At 37.1% G+C, this 13,288-nt stretch overlaps 1 protein-coding gene across 2 annotated transcripts in view; it reads left to right on the top strand.

The window, feature by feature from the left end:
- The window catches only part of CMTR1 (cap methyltransferase 1), a 289,978-nt gene that overhangs the window by 144,695 nt on the left and 131,995 nt on the right, over positions 1 to 13,288 (top strand). For both annotated transcript variants that reach the window (XM_033935382.1, XM_033935381.1), the window contains 2 exons: positions 1,679 to 1,797; positions 1,956 to 2,052. In XM_033935382.1, the coding sequence (XP_033791273.1) occupies positions 1,679 to 1,797; positions 1,956 to 2,052 (216 nt within the window). The remainder of the gene's footprint in view (positions 1 to 1,678; positions 1,798 to 1,955; positions 2,053 to 13,288) is intronic.

The raw sequence follows: 13,288 nt of genomic DNA, 5'->3' as shown, positions 1-13,288 counted from the left end.
CGGCCTGCCTGCACTGTCCTGTCCATACCTGTCTTGTCCTGTCCCTGCCTGCCTGCATGCCTTGTCCTGTCCATACCTGCCTTGTCCTGTCCCTGCCTGCCGTGTCCTGTCCCGTCCTGGCCTACCACTAGACCACCAGAGGGGGGACAGGGTGCAGAGCTTGGCAATGAATGTGGGTTGGGTGCAGAGCCTGCCAAGGAGAGTTTGGTTCAGAATGTTTTTTTTTCTTGTTTTCCTCCTCTAAATCCAGGGTGCGTCTTATGGTCAGGTGTGTCTTGTGGAGTGAAAAATACAGTAGTTTATTTTCTGTTGGAATTCTGTTTTTACATTTTCTCCTTTTCTGTTAAAGGCAGACTGTAACTAGGAATTTCCACTAGTGAGTAGTATATATCCTGTTTGTCCTTCAGAGAAAATGTAGCAGATGTTTAGTATTTACAAAACCCATCCAGGAGTTAGTTTCTCCTAATATTTGCTATATGTGGAACTGATGTGTCTGCATAAGGGCACCAGTGCAGAAGAACTGCACACAAACAATTCATGTAGCAGCTCTTAAAAAAAAAAAAGAAAAGCTATGTTCACATTTCTCCAGCCCAGGCTCTATCAGATGATATCACCTACTTGTAAAGAATGCCATCCTGTTGCCTTTAGAAAGCGCCTGTTACAGATAAGCAACTTTGTTTATCTGATGGTACCTATTATCCATACTCCTCTGAAGAACAGTGATTAATGATGATTTTTAGACTTTATAGAATACAGGTTTACTGTGTACTTTTAAGCTCTGAATCAGTGATCAGATCAGGGATCTTCCACATGATAGTGCATGCAACTAGCCACCTGAACCAGCAAGCCGGCCTGTATTTCTAAATCTAGCGTTTTTAAAGAAAAATTGCTCAAAAGCAGTTATTGTACTTAGCAGCTCAGGTTTGAGAGTACTGGAAATGGTTACTCTCTAGTAGGGCGGAAACAGAAAGTAGATGCTGGCCTCACAAATATATGAACACAAAGGTGAAGGAAGAAGTGAGGTATAGAACAGAAGGTTCCTTCCGGTCAAACATTTTTATTCAGTTATAATTATGGGACAAACAGTCTCAAGGTAGTTTCGACATGGCTGTGTTTTGGCAGAACAGCCTGTCAGGAGCCATAAAAGACATTCTAAATACAATAGTGTAACTTCTAAATAACTGTGAACCAAGGGCACTTGAATCACAATCTTTTGGCTAGATACTATTTTCTCATGCGATATGTGCTGCTTGCTGAGCTCTGATTTGTTTCTACGTGTCCGCGGGTCACAGTTATTTAGATGCTACGTTGTTGTATTTAGAAGTTCTCTTATGATTCCTGACGCAGGCTGTTCTGCCGAAACACGACTGTGTTAGTCTGTCTTGCATGTATGATTGAGACTGTTTGTCCCATAATTAGAATTGAACAAAACTGTTTATTGACTGGAGCCTCCTGCTCTATGCCGCTTTGAACTGCAAGGTACAGGCGGAATAGAAGTCACTATTGTAATGTAATGTAATGTAATGCCTCACTTTTTCCTTCACCTTTGTACTTTCTAGTAGGCCACTTCTCATAATTTTTGTTGTGAAAGAACAGCTGTAGTCCTCTAGAACAGAAAGCAGCATGGGTACAGTGACAGCTGTTGCATTATACTAGCTGCAACTAATCTTCCCGACAGGTGAGGGAGGGATCGAAGGAGATGGAGATATTACACGTCCAGAGAACATCACAGCCTTTCGCAACTTTGTGTTAGACAACACAGAACGGAAGGGGGTACACTTTTTAATGGCTGATGGGGTAAGTTTTTCCTCCTTTGCCACGTCTTCCCTCCTGTTTTTCTGAATGTTTTTAGGGTTACTGTTCTAAAAAAAAAAAAAAAAAATAGTACTGTTGTTTTTATTACATTTAAAAAAAAAAAATTTCTTAGACTGAATGGTAATGTATGTTTTGTTTAGGGTTTCTCTGTGGAGGGTCAGGAGAACATTCAGGAAATTCTTAGCAAACAGCTGACATTGTGCCAGTTCCTCATGGGCTTGTCAGTGGTGCGGACAGGTGAGTTCACTCGGTGCCTCTAACTGTTTTTATCCTTAGACAAACAGGCACCATATTCTCACATGTGGGGCATGGACAGTGAAAAGTGTAGTTTCACTTTAATCTTTATCAGGCTTTTAGATTGCCTGCACCATGCATGCCGTGAGTGCCTTCCCACCCAACGTCAGCTCGCAAAGTCATTGGTTTTTCATTTTCCACAGAGTGAAGACGGCGTATTTCTTGTTTCTCTGTCGAGTTGCCTTCCCGTTTTAATTTTTTTTAATGAACTTTCTCAAATATTTCAGTTTCTTCTTCTGTTCTTTACTTTAAAAAATCAATGAAGAATAGTAGTAGACAGAAATTTTGGACTTTATTTAAAAATAAACTTCTTAACGGCCCTCACGCAAACTTCCATCCTTACTTCATACCGTGACCATCGATGGATTTTTGGTCTCATTTCTATAACTCGGTTTGCCCTCTCCGATTGTATCTGACGCCAGGGCTATAGATTGGAAGAAGATAAATACTATTGATGTCAAAATTTTTCTTTTTTTTTTATTCCAACATATAGGTCTGGAATAGGATTTCCAGCAACTGGGACTTACCGGTAGACATCCATACCTTCATCAGTGGCATATTAGCATCTAGTCTATTTGATGCATGCCTTCTGTACCGATGTTTCAACCATGACAACGCAGATGTATCACAGTGACATATTAGCATCGAGTCTAGTTGATGCATGCCTTTCTGTAACTGATGTTTCTACAATGTTGACACAGGTGCATCGCAGTGAACAGTGCCCTGTCAATTAAGCATAGAGTTCATTTAATGCATGGCTTTCTGAGAGATACAGGTTGTTATTTCTGAAGCGCATTGCCTTTCAGGTACTTGCGCTTCGATGCCTGTGGCACCTTTGATACCACTTGATGTTACATTGTCATGGTGCTTTCTCTTCATCGATGAACATCGGTGCAGATTATTGTTTTTGAATCGGTACCGGCCCATGTTAAGTGTAGCATATTCAACAACGGTACTTTCTTCTTACATCGTAGCATCGATGATCATTGAACCTGTATGCAGTATTTTCTTGCGTGTAGCAGTTTTTCTTCAGTACTGCGGTGTCTACATTGATAGTACTTGTCCAGGATACATCGTCGAAGAATAGCTCCATATCGACACTGATGTCTCCTTATGTGCAGGTCGTGTCTCCTATGGGACGTACATCCTCTTTGAGGTCTTCTACTCCCTCGACACCCACCCGCTCATTCTCAGGTATTGGTACAGGATATTGGCTCCAGGGTTGATGACTTTATGCACATTACTTTGCATCATTTTCATTGGCAATAGTCTACTTACTCTTCACAGAGCATCAGTTGTTATTTGAGAGAGTGTTTCATCAGAGCGGTACCGAAGACATCGGTTCCATTTCAGCCTCTTTTCTTCAAGTCATCATCAACGTTCATTTTAGAACATCGGTATGTATCCAGAGGACACTACTGATTCAAACATCGGCGATCATCTTCATCGGAGCATCGTCAAAGCATCTTCATCCATCTGCACATAAACATTGTTGCGTTGAAGTTCTTCATCTAAACTCTGATGTTCTTCTTTACATCGAGGCATCGAAGGTTTTTCATATGGGATACAAAAAGCTTTTTATAAAAAATTTGAATTTGCCTTTAGCCATGGCACAGCATTCCAGCTCACGTTTCTTAATTTCCAGCATTCCAGCTCACGTTTCTTAAATTCCAGCTCACGTTTCTTAATAGTCTTTGAACTATATTTTCCTATGGATTCTGCTGCACAAACTCACATAAGAAAAGAAATTGTTTTGTCACAGATGGCATTGTTGCTTATCTTGGAACATTAGTATGGGTTCAAAAGACATTGAACCAAGATTCTACAACAACATCAATGATTTTTCATCGGGATACTATGATAGGAGCCTGTAAGGTGGGTTTTTTCCTGTGTCTGGACTCGATCACGCAAAGACTAGGATATTTAAGGAGTTCCAGTAGAGAGGTTCCAATAATGGTGAAAGAAAGCCAGAAGGGTTTAAGAGGAAGGCAGAGTAGAAGACTCAAATTTTCCCTGTCTTCTCAGCAGCCTGTAGTTACAAGAAAAAACCCCCCACAATTTGAAGTGTATGTATACAAATGCTAGAAGCCTAAAAAATAAAATAGAGAGTATATAGCACTGAATGATGAGATAGATACAAGGCATTTCGGAGACCTGGTGGAAGGAGGACAATCAATGGGACACTGTTATCTGGGTACAAATTATATCATAAGGATAGAGTAGATCAAATTAGAGGAGGGGTTGTGCTATATGTTAAAGAGGGAATTGAATCAAATAAAATAAACATTCTATATTACATAGATAGCAGTGTGGAATCCTTATAGATAGAAATTCCATATGTGAAGGGAAGGAATATAAAGGTAGGGTTATACTACTATCCTCCCGGACAAAATGAGCAGACGGATAAGAAATGTTTTCAGAGATTAGTAAAGCTGGAGAATTGGGCAACAGTATAATAATGGGTAATTTCAATTACCCCAACATTGACTGGTTGTTACATTGGGTAGTGCTAGGGAGGTAAAATTCCTAGATATCATAAACGATTGCTTCTTGGAGCAACTGGTCCGAGAACCGACAAGAGCAGGAGCTATTTTAGATTTGGTCCTTAATGGAATGCAAAGCATAGTACAGGAGTTAACTTTGTTTGGTCCGCTGGCAAACAGTGATCACAATGTGATCAAATTTGAGCTGATACCTAGAGTGACGTCGCAAAAGAAATCTACTCTAGAGGCGTTTAATTTTCAAAAGGGCGACTATGATAAAATGAGGAAAATGGTTAAAAAGAAGCTAAAAGGATCAGTTACAAAGGTTAGGACTGTAAACCAGGCATGAATGTTATTTGAAAATACCATTTTGGAAGCTCAGACTAGATGTATTCCACGTATCAGCAAAGGTGGAAAGAAGAGGAAACGAAAGCCAGTGTGATTAAAAGGTGACATGAAAGAGGCTATTAGAGCCAAAAAAAATCCTTTAAAGCAGGGGTATCCGGGCCGCATGCTGTCCAGCAAGGAGTTTTGTGCGGCCCAAGCTTCTCCCTCCCTTCCTTCTGTGACTCTCTCCAGTGGGTATTTAGTTTTCTGGCTGGCTCCTCGCGAGCGATTCACAGCTGTTTCAAAAGCTTTCTCGCATTCCCTTCCTTCTTTGCCTCCCGGCGAGTGTTTATTTTATGGTCGGCTCCCTTCTGCAATCCTCCGCGTGCGGCGTTGACTCCTCCCGTGCGATCTGCGGCTGTGTCGGAAGCGTTTTCCCTCCATTTCATTGTTCAGCATCAAAGGAGGAGGGAAGAAAAAAACCAGAAAAGAGAGGGAGCAAAATGTTGGATCATGGGGATAGATAAGCAGAGATGGACCCATGGGAGGGCAGGAGGGAAGAGAGCTGGAATAAGAAGATGCTAGGAGATGGAAAGAAAGGGACAGGGAGTTATAGCCTGACCAGATGAGAGAGAGAGGGGGATTCTTGAAAGTGGTGAACCATGTGGATGAGGTCAAAAGGGAGATGACAAGATGAGTGAGAGAGCAGTGAGTACAGTGGTAGAAATGTAGTAATGAAGAGTAGATAGAAGGGAATAGGAGGCTGTGAAAGGAGTGAGATAGAAAATGAGAGAGCTAGGGACTGAGAGAAGATGGAAAATTGAGAAGTAGCTCAACATTTAAAAAGAAGAAGGGTGAGAAAGAAGGCAAGATTTTAGTGGACAGAGGCAAAAAAGAAAAGAAAAAGTTAAGAAAGCTGAAAAGGAAAAATCAATACGTTGGACAGGCATAAGAAGGAAATGGAACGAGAGAAGAGAAAAATAAAATGGACAGCAGACACTGGAAACAAAATTAGTTGAAGATAGAGAAAAAGCAGAAAGAGAAACTGGGACCATGATGGAAAAACAAAACATCCAGACAACAAGGTAGAAAAAATTGTTTTATTTTGAATTTATTAACTAGAATATGTTAGCTTTGGGATATGTGCATCACAATTATTTTTGTGTTCAGTGTCATAGTCATATACAGCTGATTTTGAGGAGGGACTGGAGCCCAAAATTAGTGGATGGGCACCAAATTTCTCCCCGCCTGAGTGCAATTTATAAATACTTGAGCTAGTGGGGATTCCCAAGCCCTGCCAACTGAAGACATCTTCCTCCAGTCTGGCAACTCAAAATCTCCAAGCTTTGCAGCCAATGGCAATATCCTCAAGTTGCCCCTGCTTTCATGCATGCATGAAAGCCAAAGGGGGGGCAGGGAGGAGGGAAGGCAGCAGCTCTGCAATGTTGCTGCCAGCTGCAGAACTTTGGAAGTTGGAGGGGGAGGAGGTGGCTGTCAGTTGGTGAGGTTTGTGGATCCCTACTAGCTACAACAGGGGAGATGTTCATTTTGAGGGAGCCTAAGCTCAAAGTGGGAGGCCCAAAAAAGCAGTAATATTTACCCTGATTAAACGATCCTCCACACGCGCTCCAGGCTCACCGTAGCTGTAATAGAAGTGAATGGGAGAACCAGGAGCGCGTCATCCCTGCTCATCAGAATGGGCATGTAGAAGCCTGTGGCTGCTTCCACTGTCAGTGGTGCATGTGGAGGATCACTCAGTCAGGGTAAGCATTACTGTTTTTTTGGGTTCCTCTCCACAGTGTCCCTTTAATGAAGGTTTATTATTAGATATGTACATCTTCTATATTAGTGATTGCAAATTTGGGACCTGCTCAACCTTTTTTTTTGCTCATCAGCTAGTGTTAGTGTTTGTGCGGCCCCAGAAATTTATTTTTCGTCCATTGCGGTCCAGGGAAGCCAAAAGGTTGGACACCCCTGCTTTAAAGAATGGAAAAAGGATTGGAATGAAGAAAATAAGAATAAACATAAGCACTGGCATGTTAGATGCAAAGCATTGATAAAGACAGCTAAGAAAGAATATGAAGAGAAACTTGCAAAGGAGGCAAAAACTCTTAACAAATTTTTAAAATACATCAGAAGCAGAAAACCTGTGAGGGAATCTGTGGGACCGTTGTATGATCAAGGAGCAAAAGGGGCGCTCAGGGAGGATAAGTCCATAGTGGAGAGACTGAATGAATTTTTTGCTTCAGTCTTTACGGAACAAGATGCAAGAGATCTACCTGAACTGGAAATGGTTTTCAAGAGTGATGATGTGGAGGAACTGAAAGAAATCTCAGTGAATCTGGAAGATGTACTAAGCCAAGTCAACAAAAGTGATAAATCACCAGGACCAGATGGTATACATCCCAGGGTACTAAAAGAATTCAAAAATGAAATTACTGACCTGTTGTTATTATTCTGTAACCTGTCGCTAACATCATCTGTAGTACCTGAAGATTGGAAGGTGGCCAATATTACGCCGATTTTTAAAAAGAGCTCCAGGGGATGGGGGCGTGGCTTGGGAGTGCACGAGGATGGTCGGGTAGGGCAGAGGCTCTGTACATACAGACATTAATGACATAAAATACTGAAATAAAATTTTCATTTTAACGGAAGAAACGAAGGAAAATACAACGTGATGGCTTCAGGAAAACAAAACAAGTCTGAAATGGGGATTTCTAATACCGGCAGTGTTAAGAGATCTAAGCCAGAGCCGGCAACACCCTCAAAGTGTCTGTTGTCAAGAGAGAAAAGTGACATTGATTTCTGGAAAGAAATACAAGAGATAAAAGAAATTCTTCTAAAAAACGCCAAAAAGCTGGATGAAATACAGGAAGAAGTAATGACTTTAAATAAAAGAACAGAAGTGCTGGAGATTAAAACAACAAAAATGGAAATGAGAATGGACAGTTTTGAAGCAGAAAAAAGGCAATATAAACTGGACAGAGAAAAAATCTTTACACTCACCAGGGAAGTCGAGGATTGCCAGAATCGCATGAGACGGAGTAATTTGAGACTTTTGGGCGTACCGGAAGGGGTGGAAAAAAATAATCCGGTTTCATTTGTGGAAAATTTTTTGATGAAAGTCCTGCCCCTCAAATCCAATTACCCGATAGAAGTTGAACGTGCACATCGCATACCAATGAAAAGACTGGATACTTTAAAAGGTCCTCGCCCCATAATTTTCAAGTTGCTAAGACACCAGCAAGTTTTAGAGGTGTTAAGAATGGCTAAAGAACATGCAAATTTAAAATGTCAGGATGCCAAAGTCCACATCGTTCCTGATTTCGCTAAAACAACGGCAGATAAAAGGAAAAAATTTCTAGACATGAGGCTGAAGTTAAGAGAAATCGGAGCTAGATTTGGCCTGATATACCCTGCGATTATGAAAATAACTATTGACAACAAAACTATGAGCTTTGATGAACCTGTGAAGTTGGAAATGTTTTTAAATCAAAGGGAGCAGCCGATGTCAATTTAATTTGACTTATTTACTTCCTGGAGTTGGAGTTGATTCTTCTTGGTTTTTATTTGATTTTATTTGTTATTCATCTTTAATACATTTGAGAATCTGCTAACTGACAGTTTGGCTCTGTTTATTTTGAATGGAAACTGTGAAATGGAATGCTGATGAAAAAGGCATTTTGTTTCTCTGTGAGCCTTTAATATCTCTTTCTCAAAGGATGACTTTTAAAGTTGAAATGAATTGATCCTTTGCTGTTACATATCTTAATAAGATATTAGAATATCTGATATATGTTATTACAATATATTCATGAAGATAAGATATTAATATACAGAGCTTATAGTGGCAGATTTAGATCATAGGTTATGATGAGTTAATGGAGGTTTTGATAAAAATTCAGTACAAAAGATTTCAGTTAGCAAAGATTTTCAAGGGACTCTAGTTTAAGGTTTAGTAGGCTTCTTTGAGAATATTTAAGGGGAATATATGTATTTAAAAATAAATAATAATAATTAAAAAAAAAAAAGGAAAATATATTATTAATGCTTAATTTTCATTTATAGGTTTCTTACAAGTCTGATACTTTTAGCAGACATATAGAGTTTTACATTCTTTTTTATCATTTATAATGTGAGTGGAAGATCTTTATTTAGTTTCTTATTTTGATTTTTTAATATTTTGAGAATATTACATAAATTATTTATAAAAATACATATGATTATTACATACAATATTGTTTTATAATTGAAGTCTGTATAGAGCTTTTAGTTTAGCTTTACTTGGTCTTGTATGTGCAGTTCCAGGTTTTATCAGCCAATATTAAGGGTGGGAGAGGGAGGGATGGGAGGGGGGTTAAAGGGATTTGATAATTGGGGTAGGGATGTTGGATTGGGAGATATAAATGAAGGTGGTGTTTATTCATTTCAAATGATTTCAGTTTTTTGTTCAGATATAATAATTGGAAGAACTTTTGTAAAAATTATTTGGATTGATGGAGATTAAAATTTTTTCACTCAATGTTAATGGCCTTAATCACCCAGTAAAGAGAAAAAAAATGTTAGCATTTTTAAAAAGGCAACAGGCTGATGTGTATTATATTCAAGAGACACATTTATCAGTGGTTGAATCCAAAAAGCTAGAAGATAATTGGGTGAAACACTGTTTTTTCGCTCCCGCAATAGGGAAAAAGGCAGGAGTGGCTATATTAGTGAACACAAAATGTTTAGCTTCATTTAAAATGATAGATTTTGATCCTTTAGGGAGATGGATACGAGCGGAAATGAGAATGGGAAATAATACTTTGACTTTATTAAATATCTATGCCCCGAACTCGAATCAAAATGATTTTTTTATTAATATACAAAAATTAATACTCCCACTGGCTGCTTCTAATTTAATAGTAGCTGGAGATTTTAATGCTGTTATGGATCCTTTTTTGGATAAAAAACCAAGCAAAAATATAAAATCATTAGGGTTAGATAATTTGGTGAATACTTGTAATTTGAAAGATATATGGCGTATTCTTCATTTTAATGATCAGGAGTTCTCTTTTTGCTCACCAGTTCATAAATCTTTTTCAAGAATTGATTACATATTGGTATCAAATTCCATAGTGCAACAAGTGACACAAGCTTCCATTGATCCAATTATTTTGTCTGATCATGGAGGAGTGTGGATTACACTTACACTAGATAATAATGAATACAATAGATCATTATGGAGGTTTGATAATACATTGGTTTCAGATTCAACTTTTCTTGAAGAAATTAAGTTAAAAATTTAGGAATTTTTCCAAATAAATACCTCAGCAGATATTAATGCGGAAATCTTATGGGATGCATTTAAAGCTACTATAAGAGGTAATATTATTTCTTATTCTGCGTATATTAAAAAACAACTTATTAAACAATTTTCAGATTTGGAAAAAGAAATTAAATTGCTGGAATCCAAATTAATAGATGATTGGAATCACGAAAATTTGCAAACTTTATTAAAGGCTAAAGGCAAATATAATGAAATTTCTTCAAAAATGGCAAGGAAAGATTTGTTTTCTCTGCAAACCTTGTATTATGGAAAATCTAATAAGGCAGGAAGTTTACTTGCAAATTATCTTAAAGCAAAAAAGAGAAGAATAAAAATAAGTGCAATAAAAGATGAGAGAGGAAATATGCATAATCAAACTAATAACATTTTAAATCAATTTTTGGCTTTTTACAAAGAGTTGTATTCTTCCGAGTCTTCTATTGATAAAGTTCAAAAAGGTATGGAATTTTTAAATCTTCTTGAGGGTCCAAAGCTTCCTGATCATATAAAAAGAAGTTTAGAAGAACCTATATCATTAAAAGAATTAGAAACAGCATTGAAGTCTCTTAGAGTTGGATCCGCTCCAGGTGGGGATGGTTTTACTGTGGAATTCTATAAAACATTTCAAAATTCTTTATTACCCTATTTACTAAATTTATATCAGTTTCAACTTAATAAAGGTTGTATTAAAAGTACTATGGCAGAATCTATGGTGATTGTTTTGCCAAAGCCAAATAAAGATCCCACTTTGGTTTCGAATTACAGGCCAATATCATTAATTAATGTTGATGGAAAATTAATGGCTAAAACACTGGCATTAAGATTGGCAAAGGCTCTTCCTTACATAATTGATGTACATCAAACAGGTTTCATTGCTAACAAACGTTCTTCTAACAATACAAGATTGACATTTCATACATTAAATTTAACTAAAATGATGAATGAACCAGCTTTTGCTCTTTCATTAGATGCAGAAAAAGCTTTTGATAGGGTAGAATGGTCATTCATGTATCAGACTTTGGATTGGTTTGGTGTGGGTCCTGGTTTTGTTCAAATGATTAAAACTTTGTATAGCTCCCCTATGGCAAGATTATACATTAATAATAATTTATCTGAGAGTTTTAAATTACATAGAGGAGTTAGACAAGGATGTCCATTATCTCCTTTGCTGTTTGATATTGTTTTAGAACCCTTATTGATAGCTATTAATCAGACAAAGGGGATACAAAGAATGGGAATACAAATTATCTGCTTATGCGGATGATATTTTATTATATTTGCGCAATCCAGGTTCAACTATACCATGTTTGTTAGAATTGATTGAAAGATTTGGAATGTTTTCAGGATATAAAATCAATTGGAATAAATCTGAAATTCTTTCGCTTAATGTGCATTGCATAAAATCTATGTTTGATTCATTTCCTTTTGTATGGAAAGAGGATGGATTAAAATATTTAGGAATTTGGATTAAAAATTCAATAGAAGATACAGTAAAAGAAAATGAAAAACTTTTATTAAAAAAGGTTTCGGAATTATGTGAACAATGGAACCCATTACATATATCTTGGTGGGGAAGAGTTCAAACCATAAAAATGATGATATTGCCTGTGGTTTGCTATCAAATGTGTATGATTCCGGTATTTTTTCAGAACTCTTTTTATAAAAAATTGAATGCAATAATTATTAAGTTTGTTTGGCTTGGCAAAACACCTAGAATTGCTTTGGTATCTTTACAGAAATCAATTAAGGAGGGTGGGGTAAATTTCCCAAATTTCTATAGGTATCATCAGGCCTATATTTTACGTCAAGGTATGTATTGGGTCCTCCCAGATCTCATTGAATACACTCCAGATTGGTTATACTTGGAATGGCGACTCCTGTCTTCTTTACATCTTTGTCACATTCTCAGTATCAAGATGCCCATATTGTATAAAGAAAATAAACTTTTATTAGATACATGGAAAACTCTAAGATATGTAAGTAATTTAACTGAAATTCCTATTAGTAAATCGACAAATCAATCTATATGGCTAAACTCCAAGATTCAGATTGGCGGAACTAAGATTGTCTGGAGGCATTGGTTAAATGCAGGAATACGAACTTTAAATGATGTTATTTCAAATGGAAAAATGCTTGAGTTTACACAATTGCAAAATAAATTTGGACTGAATAAATCACAATTTTATAAATGGTTGCAATTGAAGCAGGCCATTCAGGCAGGGTTCCCTGAATGGAAAACTTTAAATTTTCAATACAGCATGGAATTTTTATGCTTCCAGGCAGATTTTCTGGGTCACCAGGCCGCACAGTGGTATAAAGTTATTAGTGAATTGGTTAATAAAAAACCTAAAAATGGTCTTAGGGATATTTGGAGCATTGAGATTAATCATCAAATTTTGGCATCTCAATGGCCACAAATTTGGTCTTGGAGAATAAGATGTACACTGTCAGCATCTATGAGACAAACTTGGTTTTTTCTTTTGCATAGAGCATTTTGGACCCCTGTTAGATTACAAAAATTAAATAGTTCAATGTCTAATAGATGCTGGCATTGTAAGCTTGAAGTAGGGACTTTGGATCATCTTTTATTTTTCTGTCCCTATATATTAGCCTTTTGGAATTCGATCTGGGATCAAATAAATTCTTTATTAGATAATCCTGTAGCATTAACTTATGATACTGTGATATTTGGCATATCTATGAGGAAAAAGAGTCAGATATCGGCAAGTAATAACAAACTTTTATTGATTATGACAGGAGTTGCCATGCAACATATTACTACAAATTGGAAAGATCACACAAGACTTAATTTTAATTTCTGGTGGAATTCACTATGTCACATATATAGAATGGAACGTTCAATAGCAATACAAAATGGAAATTATAAAAGGTTTAATGAAATATGGGGGCCATTGACATTGTTTTGTAATGAATAAACACCATTTTCTTAACATTATTTATGATTGGAAGGGAAAGGGGAGGGTTTATATAAATGAAAAAAAAAAAAAAAATGTAAAAAAAGAAATATGACAAAGATTGATTCAATTAAATAATTGTATGG

This window comes from Geotrypetes seraphini, chromosome 3, assembly GCF_902459505.1.
Source record: "Geotrypetes seraphini chromosome 3, aGeoSer1.1, whole genome shotgun sequence".
NCBI classification, from domain to species: Eukaryota; Metazoa; Chordata; class Amphibia; order Gymnophiona; family Dermophiidae; genus Geotrypetes; species Geotrypetes seraphini.
The sequence above is the reverse complement of the archived record's forward strand: the minus strand, read 5'-3'. Positions and strand labels throughout refer to the sequence as shown.